Below are 20,029 nucleotides of genomic sequence, written 5' to 3'. Positions count from 1 at the left end.
ACCAAACAAGGGAGTGGGCCATTTATCTAACAAATCCAGTTTAAAATCCCCCAAAGAATCGCCCGACATTGAAATACGAGCCTTTGGAGAAAGGCCAGTACCTAGTACGTACGGTATATTAGATTATTGTCAAGTTGCAACTAGCGCATTCCAAATCTTGGTTTAAAGAAAGCCATCTACGTAGGCTTTGATCTTTCATGTAAGCGATTTTGCTCCCAAGACTTAATCTCGCTACATGGCCTTGATCTCAGGTCTCATGGGGCTCAAGGTCTAATGAGGTTCAATTTGAAAGGCTGCTTCAGTTTCAAGTTTAAACTTACGCCTCCCTTGCAGTTTCCTCCAGATGAGATTGCGTCCCCCTCCCCTCCCACTCCCCTTAACCTTGGAACGCTGGGACGAACACAAAAAATGGGGAGCGTCAGCGTGCGTGTCTTTTTTTCATCATAATGCCAGAGATAAAGGATTTTAGTGCCAATGCTCTGTGGTCATCTTATCTAGCCAGACTGTTGGGTCTTAGTCTGGCTGGAGCCTTAAATGGATAGCCTTGCTCGGTCGCGACGAACCTGATCAAGGATTCAATAGGAGCCATTCGCTCTTTCGTTCGTTGGATCGTTCGTTCGTTCTTTCTTTTTAGCTTCTTTTCTTGCTGTTGTTGCCGCTGGTCCTCCTACACGACACCCACCCGAAAGTTGAGCATGTCCAGTGGAAATCGAAAAAGTTTTCCTTTTTTGGTATGCCTCACTGTCCCCATTTCTCCTCCTGTCAATGAGTGACTATTTCACTTATAAATTGGCGAAAGAAAAACTTTTCCTTTTCATTTCCATTCCAACAATGGGACCCATTCAAGACCGACCATTCACAACAGTTTGACCGTTGGTATAGGTCGACGACAACAGCAACAACGACAACGAAGAAGTAGAAAGAAGAAGAAAATGAAGATGAGAAGGAGAAGGAGAAGAAGGAAGATGAGGAGGGAAAGTAGCAAAAGAGGGGGAGCTGAGGCCAAAATCGAAAAAGAAATAGCTTAGCTGACCAAAGAAGACGGCAAAGAAAAGAAAAGCAATCAGCAGGTCTTAACAAACCCTTATTTTTCTCGTTGCAGATAATTCGCCAACATATTTTCCTCCCGTCTCTCAAACTGTACCATACACGTACAGAACTCGCTGACTCGAAGGAAACCAGAGCAATGTGCTCCAATGAATAAACCATATAAGGCCATTATTTTCTTTGACTTGATTGAATCTCACCCTTCTTCACAACCGACCGAACAGAACCCTATTCCATTCATTGTGGAACAAAAAAAGATGTATGGGGTTTGTTTTTTGCATCTCACAACGATTTCGTTAGTATCACTTCGACTTATGATTTGTCCGCTTTACGTAAGGTCAACCCACCACTGATTCACTGCTCACTCTCTGGTTGTTTTAAATTGAAAGTAGTTGGAGAATGCTCATCGGTCATCAAAGGTACTTGGACCGTATCTCTTGGATGGCGGTTTGGATCGGTCGAATTCCACGACATTTGATGTTCGCCCGGGCAAAATCAAACCTGTTTATGCACAGAAATCCGACCTCAACCTCAATTCTCGAGAGTTATGGGCCTATTACGTGCGTGCATGCTGAATATAGTGCCCACCCGTTGGTCCAGTACATACGGACCAGCAACAAGGGTGGTTCGTCTCATCTTTGGACCGATAGGCCGGATAGGCGGCTGGTGAGGCCGGGGAAAAGCCACATGCGTTGAATGGCTCGATGTTTTGGTTAAGGTTGGCAAAACTCGAAGAACTCTCCTAATATTGGGCTCGTTCGAAATCCAGGCCAACCGCCTGGTTTGTTGGTACGCCCGCACACCCAACCATGGTTTACTGACCCTTTTCCCGCGAATGATTATTATTGCTCATCGCCTCTACACCGGGATGATTGATTTGGTGAGTGCAACTAGAATGAACCAACCAAGCAACCTACCAACGAATAAACCAATGAGCCCCTATCCGGGTATTGAGGGCATGATTGCAAAATCGATCAAATACACCAAGATGATGCTATTTGCATGAGGCTCATATTTCAATGAATATAATGATGATGATGATGATGATGATGATGATGATGATGATGATGATGATGATGATGATGATGGTGTTGCTGTTGGTAACTACATCTGTATTATCCCCCTCTTCTTTGGTCGTTTTTTTTGCCAAAGCCCTTAAAACGGTCATACCTTCAGAACAAGTCCAAAGGGGTCAGTTTTCTGGTCCCTTGCACTTTGACCAAACGCTCTGGTCTCGCTATGGCTTTCTAAGCTATACGAAGACGACCCCAGTCCAGCCGGTAGATAATGAGATCTTTAGAAAAGAATCAGACCATAAATCTGCTGTAGGAACACACTTTTTCGCCCCTTCATTTTCCTCCTCTCCGTTCGGCTTCAGCACGAACGGTTGTACCATTGGTAATGGTTCCCGAGGAGCGCCGTTTGAGATCTAAACCTAAATAGATTGTCGTCCCAGATGGATCCGCAAAATACAAGTACATTAGACTGCAAGTCAAACCAGAACCAAGTGAAACGCATCCACAAGGAATTGCCCAGTTTCTCTGAGCGCTGGAATGATCAATTTGATCTTAGGGATCTCGTGGGCCAATAATCTATTTGAGCTCCCTGTGGCATTTTATCTTGTTTTGTTTCTTAATAGTGGTCATCCTCTGGCCTGCACCATTTACATCGCCACTACCATCACCACCACCACAACAACAGCACCAGCAGCAACAACAACAGCAACAACGATATGACCAACGTTAACAACGGCTATCATCATTCATTTCCTAACGCAAGGCTCAGATCTAGCTAACATTACTCCTTGGTAATTTGGCTCCAGCTTCTGTTTTGAGAGGATCTTTAACCTTGAAGGCCCTTTCCAAGAGTTGATGTAATAGCAGTAGAGTTGGTGGCATTACTCGACGGTATGATGATGCTTGAGCCCACAGAGTACGAGCCACTCTAGGAGTAAATTACATTATATGTTAAGATATGGTAGCCAGTCCACCTTCGTGAGTATTCAATGCACTTGATATCAGGCCTTGGGTGGGTGCATGTGTGCGTCTGCCTCGTCTTTTGTTACGCATACTAACACACTACATATGAAGTGTAATATTGCAGACAGATTCGTCCTCGCTTTTCCATTAGTGCCAAGGCGAATCCATTCTTAGAAAAGGACACGGTAATGTTGCGAGCAAACGAGTGCGACCAACCCTCTACACAACCTTCATATCCTGGTTCAAGTGGCACAAGATCTAAACCCTGCCAGACATGTCTCACTGTATGTGGAAAAACAAGTGATTAGGTTGCTTCACAAAAGGTACATGTACTCAGGATGTACGTATATGTGCGTATTATATTACCACTAGATGGGTTAGTTATAAGAAATTTACCACCAGGGCTGTTCACTGGTCCTTAAAATGACTCGAGTCTCACGAGATTTTGATCCCTAAAACAAAGACTCAGACTCTTACCAGTTTTGTTCTTTTTTTTAACCAAGAAGGGCTCAAAAATTGACTCGCCCTTCTTTTGCACAAAATGGCTAATTGTTGAATCGTACTATTTGTAGTGGAAGGTGCAAATTCCATTTTGGTGATATATCCTTTAGTTACTTTGACATTAAAATGTTTGTACTAAAAAGACCAGACACAGAAAAAAGAAGGACAAATTTAATGCTTGGGCAAAGGCCCAAGCTTTGTTTAGATTCAAATCAAATGGCTCGTCACGACTTAAGTCATGTAAACTTGGCTCAAGCCTTGTAGAATTTCTTAAAAAGGCAATACATGTACATGTCTCTTTTCAACTTTGATTAAATTATGCGAAAAGAACTTGAACTTCAAACCTTTCGGTGGCTCATCTCAAATAGCCTCATACTTTCATGTAAAACTGGTAAGAGAAGAGCTTGCAAAATGCATCTAGGATGTATATTGTATATTGAGCAGAAACATTATGTTTGGAAACTGACTGATTGGGTCAATGGTTGCTGTGCTTACTAATGAGCCAGAGTGAGGCCGATAATACTTTTGGTCTGCTCCTCTTGCACCCATACGCTTCAGTCTTTGGGATGGATTCTGTACATTTTGAGCCTTTGGGCCGATGGTGGATGGATGGGTGGGTGGGTGAGTGCCTTGGAAGGCTGGGCTGACGGATTCTCCTTTCCCGCAGAGAGCTAAATAATTTATGTAAGCCTCTGGGATATGAAAATGGATATGAACGATGTGTGGAGAACGTGGGTGGACAAGAGTGCACTAAAAAAATAAATGCTGCCCATCCAATCTGGCCCTAAATGACTAAATGTCAAGTTTTCCACGGCCAGAGGAACAAAAAGTGGGAAAAATCGTCGTCTTCAATGGGTATAATAGCCATGCTCGAGAATAGTTCTAGATCGAGAGCAACCTGATTCGTCCAAGATCGTAAATGAATATGGAAGATGAGTATCATGTATACGATGAGGACCGGCATTCATTACTACAGCTCCCTCGTCGACCGATACGCATGTATACTAGAATGTCCTAGCTTATAGCATATAATAATGTACACGGTAATAGGGATGATGTTGGAGGACAACAATACAACAACAGCCGCAACAACAGAGGCTGTTCATGCTGTTTCGACGAGGGAGAAGATTGCTAATGTTTAACATAATTGGGATCAGAGGCAGGATCATGTGACAGCTGTACTAGCACGAGTGCTTGGAGTACGTAGTGGTGGTGGTGGTGGTGGTGGTAGTGGCGGCGGAAAATGTGTAGTACATACTTCGAGTCGACAACGTGGATCCAGCTAACCAACGAGCTCGTAGATAGATTGCTAGCTAGCTTGCTAAAGGACTCAGGGTTCGTTCGGGCTGCTTGCAATGAGACTAATGGGAATTTGATGCAACATGATCAGGCAACGAATGTGCATCAAAACTGGGGCATTACTTACTTTTTGAGGCTTCTTGGGATGCATACCATACGACAGTTCTACCAAAACCAATGTACCACCGCCATCGTTATCACGCTATGTTGAAACTGAGACGGCTTTTCTACCACGTACTACATGCGCATACGGCGCTACAAAATGTTGTACGAAATGTCAATACAAAAATCCTCCTATAGTCATCTAAATCATGTTCAACATGGACCCACTTTGAAAGACCCAGAGCAAGAATCCTCGAGGTCCACACAAATCTCCTTGGCCAAGCAATCTCTCACCCTATTGGCTTGATCCCATGGGAGGTGCAGAGGGGTGGAGGGGAGCGCAACATATCGACGTCATTCGTTTTCGACGCACTCGGTGAATGAATGCATTGCGTGTCCCTACATAGAAGCATAATCTCGATGCTATATTGTAAGCGATTCCAGTGAATGTGGGACAAAGAGCCAGACGTGGAACAAGTGGGGAACGCTCTACTCATCTAGTTCGGATCTGGGAGCATCAGATGCGAGTTTGTCAGCCTAATATGAGTCAGACCTTACGTGCGTACGTTGTTCAGAAAGAACTATTATTACTTCTGCTACTTGTACCACAATAAGAAACCCCAGAAAGGGTTTATTAACCTGATATGAGTTACGCCTCTACCACAACGACAACTGCCACTGAACTGAACCGCTTTACAAACATTGTGAGAGCACACTGCACTGAGTCACGAGCCTTGTCCCAAGTCAAGGAATTGACCAACACGATCAGGTTCGGGACTAACAGACGATCACAAATTCAGCTTGTGAAAGTAAAAGTGAAATCATTTTTGAGCAGCGTAGTCCGGGATTTCAGGAATTTACAGCAGACGGGAACAAGGAAAAGGGAATATATGTATGTGCGGCATCTTCTTCCATGCCCACATATGAAGCGCCACCAAATCAATCATGATGAGGATAGCGATGATGAGGATAATGATGGCCAATTACTGGCTCCTCAACAGATCAAACAGTTGGGTCATAAACATTGTTGGCCAAAGCAAGAGCTGGAGGGCCTGGGACTGTTCGCCATGACTCCTCAATAAAATACCGGAGTGCCTTTCACAGCGAGGCTTTAGGGAGCTCGTCGTCTCTGCTTATCTTTTTTGGACCAATTGAAGGCACCATAATGGTGGCACTCTATGGCCATCGGAACGATCTTCTCTTTGTCTATACTCGGCAAACAAAACCAGGATATATGAGACTGGCAGAAAGTTTTTGCTTCCCTCCCTCTCCGTTCCCTCCTTCTTCCCAGTCAGTCAGTCAGTCAGTCAGTTAGTCAGTGAGTGGGTCTGTCTGTCTGTCTTTTGCCTTGAGATAGCCTGAAGGCATCCACCATTAAAGATTCCCTTTTGAATCTGTCCTTGTCCAAAGTTGTCCCCGAATGGGTCGCCCGTTCACCATGGGAAGTGATTCAAAGACTTTCTTTTCGGTCTTTCCACAAATTCAATTGACTGGAAGAAAGGCCAAAGCAAGCTAGCCACTGCGCCACCCACCGAGACTGCTGGCCGTCGTTGTCATTATTGTCTTACTTGCGAATCACGATGAACGAACGGCCCAACTTCTTCATCGTTCCCGTCGACGTTGCCGTTGTAGTTTTTTCTTCTTTTTCTTCTTCTTCTTCCTCTTTGTTAACTCGACTCCCTCTGCCACAATCCAAGGGTCTTTTGAAAGGATATTGAAATAAAAGATTTAGTCCATTGACCTTGAACGACGGACGACTCAAGAAAATCGGTGCAATCAATCATTCGGTGGTTACATATCAAAACGATATCATGATCTGCTTTGGCGAGCCAGTTGCGGCAATTCGACAGGAAATTCAAAATTCATCTTTATTCGGATCTTTTCTCAGGGGGGGGGGGATACTCCTCCAAGGCTGGCTTACCATCACCAAGGACGTCAATCGTTCCATTTCGATTCCATATACAGAGTGTGGGTCTCCCTTTGTGCCGTGGGTAGGTCAAACGACTTCTTGCAAAGAGTTCAGAGAGGCCCCCGTGAAGATGGGTTGCTAACAAGTGCAAGCAAGCAACCCCGCACAACATTCCAAGTTTATCCAGTCTTTCTCACCGGCTCCCATTTCAATAGAGACAGGATGGATATTTATTCTCTGCCGACCATTATTCCTTGTACTCTACGTAACTTGGCCTTTCCAGTTCTTTCGCCAAGCGGGTGAAACCATTATTTTGGCACAAGAGTTAATTCCCACTTAATTTCTTTTATGGCCGAGTCGGACACGACTCACAAGCAGCGAGACCCGAGGCCTGTCCTCCTTCTCTCGCTTTCTAAGACATCTGAGAGGCGCCATGGTACCCTGGAAAAAAAGTGTCTCAAGTCCTCAAGTCTTTTTCCAGCCAGAGCTAGTTGGACTTCACTTGAAAATACGCATTCCCGCCCACTGCCCAAACTTTCGAGACTTTTAGTGACATATCTTCGAGCTCGACACTTGTTTCACATTCCCAAGGTAACAACCCACCATTCCCAATTAGGGGCTCTTTACCGTCTCCACATTTATATGTATGTACAAGTTGCAACAACCTCACAATATTTCTCTCATCCTGTACCAGCAATTTTAATTAATTGATTTAAATGCATCGATTCAGTTCCAGGTCTCAAAAGCCAGGGATAGAAAGAATCTCTTTGGAGTCTTGTAGAAAATTTATTCCAAATCTTATTCTGAAGAACTATCTAGCGGTACAGACCTGGCTGTCCCTCTCGGATTCCCCGACAACTGGACCGACATTACTGACTGACTGACTGACTGACTGAATATACTGTATGTATGAGGCTATGGGGCGAGCGCCGTCTTCAAGTCGGTCCCGTCATTTCATTTCAGATCAAAGCCCAACTTCATAAGGTTCATGATTTCATGTTCGCTCACCGTTCTGGTTGAAACTTTCGGCTTTTTTCATGTTCCCTAAAAATGAAGGGTGACAAACTTTTTCCCCACAATAACGAGCCAAGCAGACCCAAGAGTATTCCGAGTTTAAAACGGGCATTTTTCAACGGCTCTCTCGGCTCCCTACCTTACAAACTTAGTACTTATCCGACATACTCGAAGCAGGAAGACACTCGAGAAGAAGTTCCATCAATTCCCTGCAATCTACCAGGAAATGCTTAGGCGGCTACTTATTGCTATTCATTCACTCTCATGTGAAACATAATGACGAATTTCAATAGGTTATCGAGACTTGACTTGAAGTAAAGAAAGAAAATTGCAAGACTTCAAAACTGTCATATCACGTATTTGGTACGAGTTCAGCATTACTAGCTTTTCCATTTCTTTGAAGCTCGCTTTGAATGTTGTGTGGAAGTTTTCGCAGGGATGGGTTCAGTGACACCAAAGAGATCACTGGTTAAAATCCCCTACTACATCTGTCCCGATGAGAAATTTTGATAGCTATGTACGAGTATTTTGCTTCCCAATTGAAGAACCCCTTGCAGATTCAGGACTGCAATCTTGAGTACCAGAACTGATAAGGAATGATGTGAAAGAAATGACTTGCACTTTCCTTATGCATGTGCGACGAAGGATGGAGTTATTGATATGTTCAAGCGTCATTCGAAAAGAGCGCGTGGGCATTCATTTTTTCAACAATGGTTAGGACAAGCTTCCTTAAAGTAAAACTACACGCACACACACGCACGCATTACAATCTTTTGACCATAATCCAAAAACAGCCCGAACGAGGTGAATCAATGAATATTCAATTGAAAAGTTAGAGCGTCAACATTTGTCTGAATAATTAGAAGGTCTAATGTATTTTAACCTTGACGTGTTAATGCGAGGTGACAGAGAAAGAAAGAAAGCTCGAGACTTTTCATCCTCTGATGTTTCCATCCTTGTCCTTGGCACAAGCTCAACTTATGTACTCAAGAGAAAACTAGCGCCTGAATGGAAGGGTGACCAAAATTCGTTTCAATTCATCCGTCGAAACACGGAATCCTAAACCAACCCGAGCCCTCAAAAGCTTGAGAAAAATAAATACGAGCTAAACTGTCCCTCAATTTGGCCAGTGGACCAAACCTAGCCTTAGGTCCTGCCGCCATTCGCAGTATTTTATGTACAACGCAGTCTCAACCGACTGTGACACTAGGAGTATGTGACGGAGAAACTCCACGGAGAAACTCCCCGGATGACCGTTTCGGTAGATGAAGCCATTTAAAACTTTGGCTTTGCATCTTCTTGCCTGTCTCTCAAGGTGCACATTAATGTGTGGTAGCAAACAAACTAACTCAGAAGAGACCAGGCTGGAACGACTTGCTCTTAAAATGGACTGTTCCACATTGGAATTAAGCTACAATTGGCGACCATCTCAGCTAAGGAATCTTTCGAAACAAGCTGAAGAAATTTGTCGGGCACATCGTAACACGAGTACATGGCCAAGTGAGGAAGCCAATGAGTGTTTGGCTGGTTTTATGTCAACAAACAAAAAGGCGGTAAAAAGACTGTTAGCATGCTTACTAACTCTCTCTATTTTATACAATCGATAGACTCGGTGATGCTTCATCATGCTTCTAGGAAGCCATTGATTCATAGTGGACAGATAGGTACTACCCAGTCCGTTAAAAACGAGTGTAAATGCACCAATGTAGATCCTGATTTGGAGTACTGACGGCCGCATTTGCCAGAGGGGTCTGGTTTCATGACTTTCTTCAAATTACTGCACTACATGTGTATTAACATGTTCGCAGACGTACAGAACTTAGTTAAATCGACTCAGAGCACCCACCACTTCCCAATTTGGTTTGGCGGATCGCGCCTTCTCTCCGAATGAGTGGATTTCCACACTCTCATGCCCACGCACAAACATTTTTGACAATGGGTCCCCGAGTGAGCAAAAACTACGACAATAAACCCCTTGGCTGTCAATTCGAAGACTAGTCATTAATCAGTTGGCACAGACCAGTCCCACTTTGTCAATGACTTGAGGCTTGAAACAAATGGCATATATAGAAGAAGAAGAAACATTCCTTTGGCCTTGATGATTTTCGTTTTCTTTCTTCTTTTCTTCCTTTCTATTTTTCTGTCCGTCTTTGTTTCGTTCTCTTTCACTTGTTCGTCGCCCTTGGTCGTTCTCATCGCGATAATGACATTTAGAGTCTTTTTTGGCTTCCACCTAAATCTCTATTGGGACAAGTAAATGAAAGTGTTTTGCTGGCTGGGCTCAACGTCCGTCAGTAATACTCATTCTTCCCTCGGTCCTTGTGGCCTTTCACTTTTGGCGACCACCGAAGGTCACCCTTAACGTGAGAGACATCGCCGTATTCCCCCGATTGACTATCTGTTCGCTGACTGTTCTTCCTTCCTCCGTCCTTTCCACATACCATTGGACGCTCAATACACAAACACACGCACACACACACACGCACACACACACATACACACACATATACACTCACACACACACACTGTCACATCAATCCTGCTTGAATGAATCTAGCATTGTCTTGAGCGCAGTCCGTAAATAGTGTACAGTATGCACGAAGGGATGGATGAACTGGGCTTCTACGTATGTAGTATGGGAAGAACATGGAAAACATTCATCCCTGAGGTATTACCGTCGCCCCCTCAAAGGCCATCATGGTCAAGAGACCCTTATACCGAACACACACACGCATACAATACGTACGGTCGGTAGATAAAGAGAACGTGCGCCAGTTTCCACTAAGTGCTGGTTGGTCGCCTTTTCATCAAATGGGGATTTACTTAGCATCCTCCCAATGTGATCAAGGACTCACATAGCACCAGCATCGTCGTCATCATCATCATCATCATCATCATCTTGGACGGTAGCTAACAATCCTGCATAGAATCAAAGTCGATGTCTTGTATCAACCGTAAATATTTTCATCTTGGCCTTTATCTAAAGTGAAAGGTGTTTTGGGGCGGAAACATGCAAACCAGGGAGGAATACAATGAAAACGAACGAAATGTAAGCCAATCTGGCAGATTATGATATCTAGAAGATAACATATTTATATTTGAGAGTTGATCATGAAAGAGTTTGAAATTGATTTCCACAAATAGTGCTAGCACGCCCACTTTTGGTCCGACTCATCTTGATTTGCATGGTTCCAACCAATAAGTTTATGGTAATTGGTAACTCATTTCCTCCATCCAATGGAAACTTTCACTGAGTGAAGGGCCCGAACTTGGGTTGAGCCATTTGGGAAGAAAGGAACTTGATGGCGGTTCCCTCGAGTTTGTTGGTTGAATCTCTACCTTGAGAACAAGCAACAGCTACCCTACTCCTGCATCCATTCTCAGCTCACACTAGGAGTAGCAGTAGAAGCAGCAGCAACAAACAACGAGTTTACGTCGATGTTGTATGACTGGCGCCTTCTGCACATTTCAGTTGGTTGGTTCGCGGTGGGCATTTCAAGTGGAATTCGAAATCATTTCATCATCAACTTCTTGAAACTCTACACAACTCGAGTTTGTTTCAATTAGGGACCTCACCAGTTGTCACTGAGAAATCATCACTCGTTTTTGGTCTCTCTTTTTCCCTCAAAGCTGTTGAACCATTGAATTTCTTTTCGAAACATGGCCAAACCTAGCTTTGTTTGAACTAGTTGTTATTGGTTGAATATGGAAAACAGCTCACCGTTATCGTTGTCCACAGCGGCCCAGCTTCTCGTAGGCCCAACAACAATGCATGCCCAAAGCCATAAAGAGTTCCACCACTTGGCAATCAACGCCATAGTTTCTTTCGCTCTCCAGGCTAATCTCCCATGGAGCGACAACGGAATTTGCCCGAGGACAAGCCAGGTTATTTAAACAAGCATCCAGTCCGCCGAACAACCCCAAATGTCGGTCAATCCATACAAAGCCATTGTTGTTCTGAAATAGAGAAAAGGATTATTACCATTATGAAGTGTACCGTGTACTCTGAGCATACTAAATATTCTGTTTTGTTATCCCCTCGGGAAAGAACTTTTGATCCTTGAATAATAACAAACTATATAGAACCATCAGAATGAATTTCGCATTTGGGTTTGAAATAGCCCTGGATCCAATAGTCTTTCAATATTCAAGGCCATTTCCACATTGAATATAAACGACGTCATGTGTTATCGGATTTCTCTGATTTTGCTTCGATTTGGGACCATTTTGATATCCATTGATCATGTCCTTTCTTCGATTATTTTCTCCAATACAAGGACCGGGCACATTTATTACCACATGTAGTACCGGCAAAGTAGGTCTGCTTTAAGGCAACAACAACAGCAGCAACAACAACAGCAACGGTAGCGTCGTCATTTGTCGGGAAGGCCCTTAGGGCAATCAAGGTTGTGTCGAGCCTGGCCCACCAGTAAACAGCCTTCTCTTGTCTGTCTATCCAATAAATGGGTGAATGTATGTATGTTGAAATGAAGGTTGGAGGTTAAATTTATCGGTGGATTGGCATTGGAACTTTGGCATGAGGAACAAAGAGTGAAAAAAGGAAGAGCAAGAACTCTGAGTTTCATTCTGCTTCAGGAGCAAATTTCCCAACCTGCCTTTCTTTGAACTAATTCATCCTGATTTATTTCATTCCTGGCTATTTTGTGGCCATGATGATTGCAATTCATCTTCATGGAAAAGCACGAAGGGCATGTATGATTTAAGTAGCATGGGAGGGAACTAACCTCAATAATATCAATATTTGTAGAACGAGGAACTAGGAGGGCATTTAATATAGGTTGTTTTAAAGTAACAAGAAGGCATCAGAGGATTGATGTTCCAGTAAACAAGTGTCCCGAGTGTTCGATCTTGGCAATAAAAACGCTTAAGCCCTGCCTTTCTTCTCTCCTGCAATACTGTTCCAATTGGCCTGAACATGTAGAGCTGGTGCAGACGTGTGTGACAAGGAGTTGCTCTTAGGGTCCGTTTGTGATCGGCGATTTTGACTTTTGACAGAGACCATCTGACACACGATTGCTTGGCGGTCTCTAAATCTAGCAACACATCATCGTCCTGCAATATGTCACAACAACGACAATTGTTCCGAAGTGCACTCTTAGTTGTAACGGAAGTGCAGGGCAAGCACAAAAACAACACAACATACAGGGAATGGTTTCACACTGGGCTCACACAAGGTATTGGGTCTAAGCAGTCATACTCTACGCACGCTTACTCCCCTATTCGAGTGCAATTTCAAGCACATCCAAACCCGATGCCAAGATATGAGATATTTTGGCATTGCAAATGACCCTATAAATCGACCTTTTTAATTCAATTGCAATGGAGATCTTTGTTTCGTTAGGGCGTTAAGCCATAGTCCTTTCCCTCGACGACATATTCGTCGTTGCTATGATGATGATGATGATGATGGTGATGATGATCATTCATTCATAAGTTTGTGACGTGATTGATGAACCTGCCTTGCTCTCCACTTTGCACCCTTCGTCCAAGACGTATGCATGTAAATTGCGCAAAGAAATCGTGATATTGATGAGGCAGCTTTTGAGCGGGAGGACGGTTCTCGGGCAATACAGAAGGAGGCTCTTGTTCTGGATGATGTGGTACTCATCTCTTGCTTGCTTGCTTCCGTGCTAGCGCACTGTATTTGCCTCTCTCTATTTTTTTCTTCCTTCCTTCGTCACATATTCCCCTCATTTCTTTCTCTCTTGATCATCAAGCATGGTCCCAATTGGATCCATTGAGATTGGCAATAGTCAATCAAGGAAAAGTACGCCAGTGGCAATGATCCAGAGATAAAACTAGCAGCAGTAACAGCGATAACAACGACGGCGGCAGAATAACATCACTTCACCAAAGTGTTGCCTGGGAAATAGATCCTTTGAAATAAATACCTTTTGATACTATGTGCCTAACTTATTTAGTATCAAAATGGACCCGAACAAATCCTCCATTGAATCAGAAACGTCAAACCAATATTTAGCTTGCGGCTCATTTCAATATTCTCCGCCTATTTTTTTATAATATTTACGAGATCAAAAAAAAATTCATCACTTTTGCCTGACTGTTTGCATTTTGTCGAAATTTCAACCTCCATCGTTTCAAACCATGTTCAGCACTGAAAGACAGGCTATGAGTAATAACATAGAATGATTAATGATGGTCATCCATCAATCTAATGGATGTCAAAGTTGAAGTCTTTTCATTAAAATGGACAAGTCAGTGAGTGAAAAGAAAAAAGGGGAATTGAAGGGTAGAATAAAGAAGTTTCGATTCTTTTCATGGGACTTAGGGAGTTACGGTTGCTATTGGATTAAGAAAGTTTTCTTGAAGCCAATAAACGGCAGCCAACTTCCGTTCCCGTATTTGCGAAACAATTTCGAGAAACCCCACACAATCCAACAAACTGCCTCTTCACCAACATCTTGATTGACGCTCCAAACAAAGAGCAAGCAGCCCGACAAACCAACATATCTAGTGCTATGAGCTACGAAACACAAACCACATTTCCTTTTCACCGAAACTTTAATTTCAATTTCAACGATTCAAAAATGAAAGCACGATAGAGGAAGCTGGCCTATCATCTTTGAGATCAATCGCTCTTTACTCATCGCTACAGTACGTAGACACGATTAACAAGTCAGTTAGCAAGTGATGAAGAGGTGTTGAAGGTAAACATCATGACGACTAGAAATTTGAATGTCCGCATGCGCAAGCCAAGACTGGCCGCAGTCACAATACTGCTTTGGGTTAGGCACAATACTTCTGTCGGTCGGTCGTTTTGCTCTTCATATTGGTTGGGAGTTTTTTGGTTTGGATTGGCTAGCTTATACAAGGAAGCGCTTCCATTAGTTTTTGTCCAACCCATCATTTCCCGTTGTCGATGGTCTCGCGTACTTTTCCCATTCCTTATCTCCATGTACATACGGTGCAACATCAGTTCCATCATCTACCACGTGTTGGTTAAATCCATGTACTACAATATTTCCGTCCCTAAAAATGGATGTACATGTATTGTACATCGTTTCGCTCTACGTTGTTCCGTTATACACTTCATCTTGCGAGGGCCTTGAGAGGTTAGTGGTAACATCGTCCCTCTCCTTTGTGGCCTAATTCCCATTCTAAATTTGATCACCAATTCATGAGGCCCCATAGTGGAGGGTGGAATTTGCTGTGGATGATCTTGACCAATGGAAACTAACGTCCTTACCGTTATCCCAGAATGGATGGGCTTGGGACGTGGAGAAAGGTTTGGGGGACTCGTAGTGGAAGAATGGAATAAGTTAGTGGAATGGTGCTCACTTCGGACCACGAGGTTACTACGCTTTGAAGGTTGGTTCCAACGAGGGGCAGTCGTTCGTTTCGGAGTGTTCGGTACAGAATGTCCGAACGAGTACGAGAATTTGCCCCTGCTTCATACTAGTTAGTATGTCGCACATACGCACACTACGTCCGTCCGTAACTGGATAGATGCCTTCGAGCCTCATGGAGACCCATGGAGCCTTTTCGAGCCTTTTCGAGTACTGAGGGGGAATACGGGGAACAGGACGACGACCACGACCACGACGACGAAATCGACGACGACGACGACGAAGAAGAAGAAGAAGAAAAAGGGCCAATAAAAACGAGAAAAGGAGAAAAGACAGGAAAAAGGGAGGAACTCTATCCCATTAATCCGAACACATGAAATCGATGAAATCTACTACCCTACGTACGTACCTACCTCTTGTGCGAAAGTCGAGAGCAGTCTCTCACCCTCAAAATGTCGCCGATTGATCACGCTGAACGAATTTCTGGCTCGGTGGTTCAATCTTCGTTAATAGACAAGAAGTTGAGCGATTTCTAAGTAAAAGAGTTGCATTTCCATTGCTTTCCCGAAGCCTTTGGGTGGGAAAATGCCGGTTTGGTAGGAATCGATCAAGATGGAGCAGAACACTCTCAGTCTTGGAGGACCACAAGGAGGAACGACTGCCTCTTCATTGAGAACCACATTTGCTTGATTGGACAATCTTGAAGCCTTGGGACAGAACTCCAGTCATCGTCTTGCTTCTCCCACACATGATGAGGCACTCCCATTATTTGCCGCCCACGAGCAACCACCACCAACAGTCCGTTCGTGGGACCCCATCATGGATCATGGACGGTGGTGGATCTTTTGCGAGTTGTTGAGCTCGAACTTCCCGGCTGCCAATTCGACAGTCAGCAATTGGCTCAAGAGAGGTCCGAGCTCAATATTGTCAAACGTAAGTACGACTCAAACATCCTGCACATCCTGCATGGCATAGTATGTAGATGACACGACCAAGCCAGGGGTGGCTGGAGAGCCAACAACGACCATATACAATTCACAGGGGGCATGGAAGGAGAATTAGAAGCATTCAAACCTCGCTGGCACCACCACTAACACGCTGATAAAACGTCTGTCTATTCCAGTGGCCTGCATAATGGCCTCCATTTTCGAAACAGCGCCGGTCTCAGAAATACATACAGACGTTTGGTTCCCTTGAACCATTTTGCATCGCTACTCGGTGTGCCCTGAGCGTTAGGAGTGGTTCTTTACTGATGGCGCTATGAGGTCGGCTTCCTTCCTCTCCGGACTAAATCTGGCGAGTGTATGTACTCTAAACCACTATGTGTAGTACGAAGTACGAACGTGAAATCATAGCACGCGCAGCAAAGCCACCAGCCCCACATCCACACACAACCAAAGGACAGAAAATGAAGGCCAAGAGAGCAAACTGCGCCAACAGTCTCCCAATCGTCTTTTGGCCAACGGGAACAAAATAGACGCGTTCCCCCAAACGAAAGAACCAACGAACCAGCAGCGCACACTGTTTGGGTCCGGAAATGAGGAAAGCCTCTTAGTTTATTGTTTTGGATGCTTTTTCCTCGACTTTGGGACACAAAGCCAAAGCAAATTGTTCTACTCGGGTTTTCCTTCTATTTTCCCCCTCGCCTTCAATGAAATGCTTTACCACCAAGCTTATTGCAACCTCAATGAGCCTTGAGCCGGGCCCGGGCCATACGTCCACCACATGTATGAACACAGGAGAGATCCCACAATGGCCAGCCAGGATGTTATTCTCTAACTAACACCCCAAGCTCCACCCACACTCAACACGTACGCAGAGACATCCAGAGTCTTGCAGAAAAATCTGTAGCCATGCTGTAATGGTGCTTCCAACGCGGTGACAAATCACGTCTGGCCCGATTGGAGCTCAACTCGATAGGCTGGCCAGGCCTCGGCGGGGGCCTCTTCACTCAAGGTTATATCTGATGACAGCCAGGAAATGAGATTGGGTGCTCTGTTTTGTCTGCACTTAATGATGATTCCGAATGCTCAAGAATCCTTGTCCTGTCAGTCTTTCAATGTGAAGATTCAGTGGTCGGCCGGGGCTCACGACTGGCCGAGCACGACCTTTGAGCAGGGGAGAGTAAATCAGGATTGAGTGGCTGATCAAGAAACACGATTACTATTGTGCTTCCTTTCACTTTACTAGATTCCTTCCAGCTCCATACAGCACATTCTAAAGGCGATGATTTGCTTCACTTGGGACGGCTGGCCCCATTCAATCATTGGGATTGGAAGGGTCTGAGTGTCCTTCGGAAGTGGGAGAATGCATTATTTTTAAACCACCATTTTCGTCGTCATCTCACGCCTCTCTGATCCCGTCGTACCAAACCCACAAGGAGCGTCAATCAAGCAAGATTTTGACTCGGCCACCACATGCATGCATGCATGCATACACACATGTCTGTGCATGCTTGTCAGCCTAGCAATGCCTAATGCGCTGATTCAAGACGGAGTGACATATATTTAGAATGAAAGAGGGGCTGGAGGGATGGCTGAATGGAATATGGGTGTCTGTAAACCTGGTGCCACATTTGATCCTTCATCAAAGCAGTTCTTAGTTGGTGTTAGTGGGACTTTCGTCGAGTAAGAACAAACGTTTGGAATTTCGTGGTGGTCGTGAGAGGGATAAGGGCGGCGGGAGTGATCCCGTTGGGTAAACATTTACTATCGATCTTGATTTGGATGCTTCATTTTTCTTCCTTCTTTTTGACAAAGGGTCAAGAGGCAAAGCTGCTATTTTTCTTCTTTTTTTCTTTTTGGCCTCAGAAGGCAAAAAAAACAGGAGATTTGGTGTGCGGCAAAGCCCAGATCTCACTTTCCGCTAGAGTAAGATTTGCAATCTGCAAACTGACAGGTTGAATTTGTGACCTGGGGTCAAAAGGATTGTTTTATTACCGCAGCTTACTGACGTAGTGTTTGCTGTCAAAACAATATTACAGCAGGTGGGACATCCAAATCTGATAGAAATGGTTCGATCGAGTTCCCCCAAAAACACAAAGCAACATGATATGATCTCCTAAAACGTAATTGATTCCTTTCATCATGTTTAAGCGGTGGTATGATTCCAAGGCAATGCCAGTTACCCTACTACTCTTTAAGCTCTACAAGTACAACATACAGTACATGCAGTGAGACCCAAATACACTTTGTATACATGTAGTACGTACCTATCAACGTAACATGTTCTGGTTCTGATTTTTGCTTGTATTTTTTGTGCGCTCTTTCTCAGCTCAGTTAGCTATTTGTTTCCGTAATTCTCTGGATCCCCGATTTCTTGGCACACCCTCAAAAGGAGCTGTCGCAAAACACATGTGCGAGTCCGTTTCCTTGGCACAACAACCTTTCTACGAATTCAGTTACTCCGAACCGGAATCCAGCTTCAGCATAGCCCCAGAGTGCTCACGGTGCCATCCCATAGGGCTTCTCGCTTCCTGCTTCCTGCCTCCTCCCCTTCCCCCGAAAACACCCATCATCCATGTACCCGCTCAAATTGCCGGAACTTGGAACATGTCTCGTGTTTGGCTCTAAACCCTGTCTCGGACTGTGGGCTCTTCCGTTGGAGTGGCCGTTTCACACAAGAGGTGAGGAAACGAAACACGACTAAGGGACAGAAAAAAAGGCTAAGAGAAAAAGTCGCACTTCTATTAGCCACAACACTCCATAACAAAACCCAAAAACAAACCCAAAGCAAACACGCGAAGCACCACCGGTTTCCATTATCTTTTCGCTCGACCAGAGTGAGAGTTCCACATTTGGCCAGAGATGGGAGGGAATTAGTTCCTCCGCGCAAAGATCTAACCTTTGCAGAAGAAGAGGGATGATGAACGAACTGGTATGGTATTCGTTTTACGTCAAGTGTTTTTGGGTTTAATGTGTCAGGCCAGTCGAGAGTTCAGAAAAGAGTCAACCCGCACCAAGCACGAAATGAGTGTGGTTGTTGCATGCTCCAATCTTTGAAGTCATAAAGTCTCTTCTCGGCACACACACTCACATTCTCCGCTTGAACTCGTGGTTCTGCCATGGTTCTACGGACTACTTCTACTACCACTACTACTACCACTACTACTACTACTTCTACTTCTACTATTTCTTGTTATACAACAACAGCAACAGTGAATGAATGTACCAAGTGTTTCCTAACATTACGGAGAAGGGCGTAGAAAGATAGTGGTAGTGAGTGGTGCACGACATCGACAGTGGAAGCCCCAGGAAGGCAGAAAAGCCATGCATGCATTCCTGTTTCACGGGCTCTGAAGTTTCGAAAAAAGGGGGAAATTGTACCAAGTTTACTGTTGCATTAAAAGTGGAAAAGAGAAGAGGATGAAAATGAAGGAATGAAGAAATACGTAAAAAAGGTGCCTGAAAGAACTTGAAAAGCTATGACACAGTCTCTCAGCCTCCTCCTTGTGGTTGGGCCTTAAACGTCGTTTCTAGTCACGTTTCCCATTTAGCAAACCTTAGTTAATCAGGTCCTCACGTTCATTTCTGACCCAAAAAGTCAGATTTTTTTTTCTTTTCATGAACTAATTATCAGGGAGTACGAATGACCCATGGTCCATTTCAAGGGAACGTTGGGCATCCATAAACTGCATTGGAAAAGAGTTCGTTCCTTTGGGGGGGATGGTGTACGTACGTAGGTACGTACAAAGAATGTAAGCGAAGTCCTCCTTCCCCCTTCCTGGGCCCTGGTGTGTTTCATCGGGGCATACTNCAGAGCTCCATTTTTCCATCCAGCTGTTGTGGAAATCGCTAGCCACGAATTTCGAACGGTGTTTGACATCCGATAACAAATCAGTGGTCTCGACT

The 20,029-nt window shown here is 44.3% G+C and overlaps 1 protein-coding gene across 2 annotated transcripts in view; it reads right to left on the bottom strand.

Moving 5' to 3' along the window:
* The window catches only part of LOC131882890 (uncharacterized), a 57,333-nt gene that overhangs the window by 33,841 nt on the left and 3,463 nt on the right, over positions 1-20,029 (bottom strand). Inside the window, exon 2 of one of the 2 annotated variants that reach the window (XM_059230172.1) lies at positions 11,573-11,808. In XM_059230172.1, the coding sequence (XP_059086155.1) occupies positions 11,573-11,669 (97 nt within the window). In that variant the 5' untranslated portion in view covers positions 11,670-11,808. Of the gene's footprint in view, positions 1-11,572; positions 11,931-20,029 lie in introns of those variants that run through there. The other variant, XM_059230175.1, reaches the window with a different exon arrangement.

The sequence above is a fragment of the Tigriopus californicus genome, chromosome 7, assembly GCF_007210705.1.
Source record: "Tigriopus californicus strain San Diego chromosome 7, Tcal_SD_v2.1, whole genome shotgun sequence".
Taxonomy (NCBI): Eukaryota; Metazoa; Arthropoda; class Copepoda; order Harpacticoida; family Harpacticidae; genus Tigriopus; species Tigriopus californicus.
Note: the sequence above shows the minus strand (reverse complement) of the source record. Positions and strands in the feature narration are given on the sequence as shown.